Raw genomic sequence first — 8,729 nt, forward strand, 5'->3', positions numbered from 1 at the left:
AGTGTGTGTGTGTGTGTGTGTGTGTGTGTGTGTGTGTGTGTGTGTGTTGGGCTTTGTAGTCTGGCCGGTGGATGGTGACTGTATTTACAAAGCGCTCTCTCTCTTGACCTTCTCTGTTTCTAGAATTCCATTTAGAGAGGACCCCCCTCCTGACATCATCCCACCCCCCTGAGCTGGCAGGTCAGTGGCTCCTCATTCCTCCAACGGCCCAGAGTGAGAAAAAAAGCTATTCAGCAGCAGAAACTCAAATTAAACTGCCGGCAAGAATGTGAATGAGTGTATTACCCCGAGTGTCAAAGTATTCTCTGAAGTTTCATGTACACTGACTGTCTTTGATGAAAAGAGTCAGGTTGTGTACTAGAACAATGAAGCGTTTTACTCAGGTGATAAAATAGGCACAAATTTTGACAAGCTTTGTAGCTTCCTGCAATTGTTCCAGTCAAATGTTTTTCCAAATGTTTTGATAACGTATCTTAAGAGATATGTGGGAACCTTTGACTCTACAAATTAACCTTTTAAACTTAAAATAAACTTTCTGTCTGTGAGTCCTATGGTCGTATTAACTAGTTTCAGACAAAGGTTTTCCTCTTAAGAGCTATTCCCGAAGGTGCTGACAGCAACTTTTACTGAGACAACTACTAAGATGAAAATAAAAATTTAAAAAAATGAAATAATATTAAAATAAGACAATTAAATAACATTTAATTAAAAAATAAAAATAAATCAACAAAAATTTAAAAACAAATTACATTATACAATAAATAAATAAGAAATGTGTTAAAATGTGTGTTTAATTCAAACGTAAAAAACATATTTAACATAAAATGCAATAAAAAATCAAACCATTTGCAAGTTAGATATAATCAAATAAATTACATTTAAATTACAAGTTAAATTAAAAAAAATATTTGAAATAAATTAAAAGATTAAATTAAAAATGCAACATTTGGCTAATTATGAACAGATCTTTGCTGATCCAGGAGTCCTCTGGACTGCCTCTAAATTCTCATACTCATTTTTTTGAAGTTTCTCCTAGTTCTGCCAGTTAGGAGCTACTTTTAGCCTTTGGATGTTTTGTGAATACATTCCCTGCATCTGCAGACAGCTCTGTCTTAACACTACCATCTAGTGGCTCTGAGTTGTATTTGAGCTCTTATCCTCCTTGTTTTTATCAAAAGTATTATTTTGTTCCTTAATTAAAGAGTCTAAAGTCAGATTTTATTGGATGTTATATGCAGCTGTTTTTTTAATTTTCTGTTAGATACAAATCAGATGTTTGAGCAGATGCGGAGTCAACAGACACTGAGCTGTAGATTGTGACTCATGATCTCATATGAGAGCGATCCACAATCACTGTAATAATTGGGTGTGTTTTTTAACCCTCAGCCATTCCCTTGACTGCATATGGACCAATGGCAGCAGCCGCAGCTGCAGCAGTAGTTAGAGGTATGTGTGTGTGTGTGTGTGTGTGAGAGAGACATGCTGAGACAAAGAATGCATGTGCCTGTGCAGATACTTGCTTTTGGTAGAGTGTGTCTACTGTGTCCTGTTTGGACAAATAAAAGAGTATTTTTAGCTATGTGTGTTTGTGAATGAGAAGCCCTCTAGTGTCGGAGTCTGACTTGTCTCCTCTTTCTCTCAGGCTCCACCCCTTCACGCACAGCTGGTTTCCTGGGCACCAGCAGCCCTGGACCAATGGCTGACCTGTACGCTGCAGCCAACCAGGACTCAGGAGTCAGCAGCTACATCAGTGCCGCTAGTCCCGCCCCCAGCACAGGGTTTGGTCACGGTCTAGGGGTAAGTCAAACGCCCCCACTGACGCGCACACACACACTTCAATGCACGCATGGATGCACGTATTATTCCCAAATATAATAGAAAGTGTATCCGCTCTTGTCCGTGCATCCCCAGGGTCCTCTGATTGCTACTGCGTTCACTAATGGCTACCACTGAGAAGACTCAGGTCACTGAAGATGGGAGGGCCTCTCTTCTGCTGATGAGCCAATCACAATGCTGGCTGCCCCTAAGATGGCACAACCTGATTGGCCGGCCACAGGCTCTTCCAGGCTCTCCTGGCTCTCTGTAGCTCCACCCACCGACTGAATATCTTTTTAAAATCCTGAACTCTGTTTTGCTGTACTAATCTCACTTCAACATAACGTCCCCCGTCTCTCTCCTCTTTTGTCCCGTGTAATAACTAGATCCCTTCCCTCCGTTATCGATTATTTTCTTTTGAAGCTGAGAAAAGAAAACTGAAAAAAAAAAAAAAAAAAGAATATCTGAGGAGAAATTTTTTGTCTTTTTTGAAAACACAAAGGAGAATTTTTTGGATTTTTTTTATTATTATTATTATTATTATTTTATTTCAATGTGATACCTTGTTTCATCATGGAATCCTTCAAAGCCGTTACTGATGTGCACAAAGAAAGAAAAGCCGTGCGTGGTGGGTCTTTGTCTGAAAACCATTTTTAACAAAGGAAGAACAAATCCAACAAAGTCCTCTTTTTAACTCAAGCATCACGGAAACATGAAAAAAAACTTAAATGTATATTTTGGTAGTCTTTAAAAACAAAACCTTTGTAATATTGTTATTAATATTGACATAATAATGATAATCTGTAAGGTATTTTATTCTGTAATTGGTTTTAAAGCAATGTTTTTATGTCTTCCTGTAAGATATTGTACATAGACGTTGGGGTGAGGGTGAGGGTGGAGGGGTTACTGAACCGGCTCGCATGCCATTGGTTGGTTTGGAAAGGGTTAGCAGCTATTTGATTGGCTGTCATCTACTACTATGTATGGTCATCTCACTACTTTTATCAGTATGCATATGGTATATATGTGTACATTGTTGGCCAGTCGGCTCTGGCGACACTTTGGCACAGTGCTGTCGATGACAGCTGCTGAGACATAAAACTTCCAGGAGTTAGTCTGGCACATTTGTTCGGTTCAATAACAGTTTTGTCACAAACTCATCACATTGTGTGCTTCTTGAAAAAGCAACTTCATATATGTAACGCCATGATAAACCAGATTTCTTGCATCTTCACCAAAACGACTTCAGATTAAGATGACGGACTACGGAAGAATAACAACCTTCAACAGGAGAAATCAGGGGTTCGTGGGGGTCGGGGGAGGGGTTGACTTGACTTCCTCTTTTTTGAAAATATTATATATATATTTTTGCGCGATTCACTTCTTAATGTTTTATTTTTGTTTGTTTTTATTGTTTTCTTTTTTAAAAAATTCTTTTACGCGGTGTTCTCTACCGTGAAAACAAATGAAGGACATTCTCAGAGAAGCAATTGTAGAAAACATCACAATCATGTTCTGTCCTCTTATTGCTGTTGAAGGTGCATGTGATTGCGTCTGAGTGTGTGTGAGTGAGTGCTTGTGCGCATACATCAAGCTGTAATATGGAACTACTTGTGGCAAACGAAGGATCATTTCGATTGCCTTTTTTTGTTTTGGTACTGAAAAAAAAAAAAAGAGATCCCCCTGTTCCATTGTGGCTCATCTGCTTCTCTCCCCGCCTCCCTCCCATTTCATATTTAGGTTTAATAAATTTGCGCTCCTCTGGAACCGACATATTGTTTATACACAGTTGCTGCTCCGTGTAGTGGTGAACAGAGGGGGCTTGGGCAGGGAACCAGAAATGGAACAGGGTCTCGCTCCCGGTCGGCTCTGATACAGGACCTCAGTACAGACGACACTGGCTGGCAGGAAAAGTCAGAAAGCTGGAACAAATTCAACATTTGCAAAAACAAGCAGGCTGTTTGTTCAGCCTTCTTGCTGCAGCCTGTTTGATGTTCAGCACAGCAGAAAACTTCCTGATCCAGCCAGCAGTTCCTCTGTCAGACCGCCTGGGACACGACATAAAACTACTGCTGGACACCAACACTGTAACTTTTTAACTTACAATAAAGCAATAAGTTATTTTTTACCTTAAAAATGAAAATAGTACTATTATTGGTAATAGCAGACGACGTGTGGATAATTCTGCGGCATTAAGACTTATTTTTCAGAAAAAAAAAAAAGAAACTATATTTTTCTGTTTTGAGATCTTGTTCCCCTTGTATATTGATTTCTATGATGTCTTTTTTTGTGTTGATGTAAGGAAAAGGGCCAATGCTTTGAATGGAGCTTGTAGCTCTACATGAGCTCAGTTAAAGTTAAGATTTGGGCTGTCCCCCGCCAAGCTTTACAGCAATGCTTTTCTTTTGTTTTTTTTTCTTGTTTTATTTTTCTGATAATTTCAATTTTAAAATCCTAATAAATTATTCTAAAGCGGTTTATGGTGTTTGTTTGTTGTTGTTTAAAAAAAAAAAATAATAATGCTGACTATATATGCAAGCACACTGAAATCACAGCAGCTGACCAGCACTGACATGCAATCTAGGTTGAAAAGTGCTCGTTCTATAGATGAATTAAACTTTTGTGGGGTTAGGATTTGAACATTTCTGAATTTGGGGACATCTGGCGGAAATGTTCAAAAAGACAACCATACCCAAGCAGATTTCATCTCGGGTTACACGGCCCTCACACCAAAAATGGTGCATGCTATGGTGATTCTCTGCAAGGTTATACAGCAGTAGTTCAACTAAAATTCACATTAAATATTTGGACCCCCCAAAATAAAGGCAGCAACATTTTCAACATTTAAATTAACTGTGCGTGTTAAAACTCTGCTCTGATTATAGCAGGAATTAGCAAAACTATCCCAAGCATGGCAGAAAATATCATTAAGAATGTGGACACCAGGTTGGAAAATGTAATTTAATGCCTCTGCACAGGTGATAGTTGTGGCGTTAATGTTTTTGGGTTAACATAAATAAGCACGGAAAACCCCCATTCTTGTGAACGTGATATCTTAACAACACCTTAAGAGAATTTCTTTAAATTTGGCAGAAAACCCTATCTGGATTCAACCACAAGCTGATTATACTTTGGTGCTCGAAATTCAAGGTCACTGTGACCTCACAAAACGTGTTTTTGGCCACAACTCAAGAACTCGTAAACTCATTATGACAAAAGTTCACCCTAATATCTAACAGGATAAAATAATTAACTGACAACATTTTACATCCGTAAGATCAAAGGCCAAAGTTACTGTGACGTCATAACGTTCTTAAGAAACACTTTTCTGTTCATAACTCAACGCCATATTACGGAACGGGGGGCATTTGGTCAGATACTGAATTGGTGACACTAATATTTGGTGTCTGTCGTTAAAATGTGCTGACTGTATAGGTCTTCTGTGCTGGGGGGGAAATGTCTGTGAGGCATTCATGTTTTCGCAGACATGGATGTAAACTCTTAAATTCAACTTGGCGGGTTTGCGGAGGCATTCAACTGTGAGGTGGTAATTCTACTTAAGGCTGAAAAGCTACGACATCATATGAAAGATACAGTAAACGCACAACAAGGGCCTTTTTCAAACAAGCGAGCGATCTAACTATCAGGCCGAACGTCTCAAACTGTGACAGTCCCAGAGCGACAGAAAGAAAGAGGTACATGGCACAGCAGAGTTTCTTACTCTTGTATACTGTAAAAGGTGCACAGTGTTAACAACATTCATAGACGTTATGCCACTGAACTGTAGACAGGAATCATTTCCATGTCTCAGCATGTGGTGTGTGTGCCTGTGAAGTGCCAGCAGTGGTAAACAGAGTCCGATCCCTCACACTTCATCTCAGGGCAGTGTCCTGGATACAGGCCAGCAGGGTTAGTGATCCTCTCCTACCTCTCTCCTGCTCCCTCTCTGCCCACAAACTTTGTTTTTTCAGCTTTGAACGAGGACTACAGCCACCACACAACATATCAGACTTAAAAACAAGACTTTTAACTTCTGATTTATGGCATTTTATAGTTAAAAATTGGACTTCAACTCCTCAAGTTGGAATCGGTCCTGTTTATTTGCAGCTTGTTTATAACTTGTCATCGGCTCTAATTTGGGTGTTTTTCATCCTCCTGACTGTGTTTCATTTCTGTCAGGTACAATGGCTCTTGGAGTGCTTAATTCGCAAGTTAAAAATTCCCTGAGTGGGAGTGCATTTTTCGACCGCGGTTCTATAGAGGAACAGGAACCACCGCCTCCACTCCGCAGCTACCTTTGTTTGACTATTTTCACCTGCTTTTGTCCTGCATACCCCGTCAACATTGTGGCCCTGGTCTTCTCTATCATGGTAAGCCTTTCCTAAATTTATATATCATCAGACAGTATGCAGGCGTACTGCCGGGTATCAGCACGGAAAAAATGTGTTAGAGAGATTAATAAGTTTGTTTCCTCCTCAGGATGTTTGTGATTCAGTTACACAGTGTTCTGACATGTGAGTGAATGTGTTGGACACGATGCAACTCAGTCACACACACCTGCTCTGCCCATCAAACAAACCCACTTGATCCTCCATTTTGGAAAATGAAACAAAATTTCCATGTTGCATTCAGTTAATGGCCAAAGTACAAACCAGACTGTCAACACAATCTGATGTTTCCAGACTGGTTATCTGTTTGCAGCCCTGTTTACATTTTAAACGACACAGTTTAACTATTAAACCATGTGACCAGGTACCAGGAACACTGGTTAGAAAGATTTACATGATACTTTAAAGTTTCCAAATTTTGATTAACCCCTTCAAACCAGAGTAAAGAGGCTTAATGTTTTGGTTTTTTTTCAGAAACATGAGAGAAAGGCAATAAGCAACAAAAGAAATGACCACAAAATTAGTAAAAAGTACAAGTAATTAACTGAAAATTGGAAAAAAAATATATAAACAAACTAATAAATATAAGCCCTGCGATGGTCTGGCGAACTGTCCAGGGTGTAGCCCGCCACCCCGCAACCCTTACGAGGACAAGCGGTTACAGAAAATGACTGACTGACTAATAAATATGTAAGTAAAAAACGAAATGACCTGGGAAAAGTGCTTCAAAATTTTAATAATTCTGTGGCATAATTTCAAATATTTAATTACGATAATTAGCTATAAATACAGATCTTTCCCGAGCTGTGATCTTTTTTCCCCACACTTTTTCTGCTAACTTTCTAAGAACAATTTTCAAAATGTAATAATTTCTTGCAATTTGTGAAACATTTCTTCCCAAGTTGCTCATTACTTTTTTCCACATGTTTTTGAAAGAAATTGCCCCAATTTCCTCTGGGTTCAAAGGTTTAAAAACCTGTGATAGGTGTCTGAAAGCAGCACAAGAAAACCCCAGGTTTCAAAGGGTTAAAGTAAAGGCATCAATTGGCTTTTTCATTTCTGGGACTGACTGAATTCTCAGCAGGTTTGTGTCACATTTTAAAAGCTAAATCCTCAAATGAACTGAGAGAGTTTTGTGTGTCACAGTGATTTCTTATCCTCAGTCTAGAAACAGCTATTATCAGGGTGACTATGACGGGTCGCGGCGCCTGGGCAGGAATGCTCTCTATGTGGCTGTTGCCTCCATCATCATCGGCCTTCTCATCATCGCTATCTTCTGCATCGTTCATTTTACTACTGTAAGACACACTATAGGGCTGGGCAGTGTGACTAATGATCCATACATCTACACACACAAACGCACGCATGCACGCACAGTCGCACGCACGTGCGCGCACACACACACACACACTTTAAATGAGTAAAACGTGATGTTTTTAAATTTCACAATGTCATTGTCAAGGCAATTTGATACCTAAAGAAAAAGACCATAATCAGAGGTTTTAGTTGCCTATTTAAACTCAGTGCAGGTCCTCTTTAATGCTTTATTATACAAAGATTAAAAGTAGTTTCAGAATGTTTTTCATAATCTCCCTTTGTGGTGGAAAGCTAGAAGAAAAAAAAGTAATTACATTACTAGTTATTGAATTCAATGAAATTCTATCTATATGATTTCATGTGACAAACAAATTGATTGATATAAATAAACTGTGTAACATGGTCCAACAATTTCTGAAATAACTGAAGAAAAAAGTTATTATGACCAAATGTTATTTCATCATTTCTTCATTTTTTTTAAAATTCTAGTATTTATTTATTTATCTAATCTAGTTAATTATCATCACTTTAATTTCTAAATGCCCTTTTTCAGGTGCTAACTGGCTAAAACTGGTGGCAGCTGTTGAATTTGATAACTTAAGAGGAAGGGGTGTGTCATTACAGGCAGTGGCAACAACACTGTAATGACAAGTGACATTAAATCAAATTTTCATTTTGAAAAATACCAATATGAAATAGAAACAAACTTTTGGGGTTCTTTTAAAAAAAATTTTAAACAACCAACAAAAAAAAAAACTCATCATAAGTAACATGAGTACTATAACATGGGATGAAAAGTTATACAATTTATAATAATTAATTTGTGTTCAATAATTTCTTGAATGACTTCTAAAACTATTGACTTATTCATATATTTTCCAGAATGTATTCATTTAATATTTGCTACTCAGTTATTTAAAACTGAACACTGTGGGATTCCGCAAAAAAGCCATGCACTGTATCTTGTGTCAAATCTGCCATCGTGACACCTGATGTAGACAGAGACTAAGATATGAAGATATCTGTGTAAATGAAAGTAAATTTTAAAATATGTCTCTAGGATTTTTTTGTCCTTTTTAACATACTTGTGTTTGTGTTCCAGATGGATTTTTAGTGCTTTGGAAGTGAAAAGAAGGGAAGAAGAGAAATAAGACAGTTGAACAGAAAACTGTGGATGATGATGTCTGGCTGGGCTCGGGGGGCTTTTTC

The 8,729-nt window shown here is 38.2% G+C and overlaps 2 protein-coding genes across 3 annotated transcripts; both read left to right on the plus strand.

The window, feature by feature from the left end:
• The first annotated feature begins 77 nt into the window (after window positions 1-77).
• LOC121939564 (RNA-binding protein Musashi homolog 1-like) lies at window positions 78-2,262 on the plus strand. 2 transcript variants are annotated; one of them, XM_042482569.1, is made up of 4 exons: window positions 78-180; window positions 1,387-1,446; window positions 1,643-1,797; window positions 1,879-2,262. In XM_042482569.1, the coding sequence occupies exons 2-4, from the start codon at window positions 1,413-1,415 to the stop codon at window positions 1,951-1,953; spliced, it is 264 nt and encodes an 87-aa protein (XP_042338503.1). In that variant the 5' UTR covers window positions 78-180; window positions 1,387-1,412; the 3' UTR covers window positions 1,954-2,262. The 2 variants fall into 2 exon arrangements, with proteins under 2 accessions (XP_042338503.1, XP_042338504.1); XM_042482570.1 differs by having other exon boundaries at window positions 1,912-2,261.
• A 3,649-nt stretch (window positions 2,263-5,911) lies between these two features.
• Window positions 5,912-8,713, plus strand: LOC121939565 (transmembrane protein 233-like). Its single transcript, XM_042482571.1, has 3 exons — window positions 5,912-6,185; window positions 7,367-7,501; window positions 8,623-8,713. The coding sequence occupies exons 1-3, from the start codon at window positions 6,000-6,002 to the stop codon at window positions 8,632-8,634; spliced, it is 333 nt and encodes a 110-aa protein (XP_042338505.1). The 5' UTR covers window positions 5,912-5,999; the 3' UTR covers window positions 8,635-8,713.
• The last annotated feature ends 16 nt before the right edge of the window (window positions 8,714-8,729 follow it).

The sequence above is a fragment of the Plectropomus leopardus genome, unplaced genomic scaffold (genome assembly GCF_008729295.1).
Source record: "Plectropomus leopardus isolate mb unplaced genomic scaffold, YSFRI_Pleo_2.0 unplaced_scaffold5071, whole genome shotgun sequence".
NCBI classification, from domain to species: Eukaryota; Metazoa; Chordata; class Actinopteri; order Perciformes; family Serranidae; genus Plectropomus; species Plectropomus leopardus.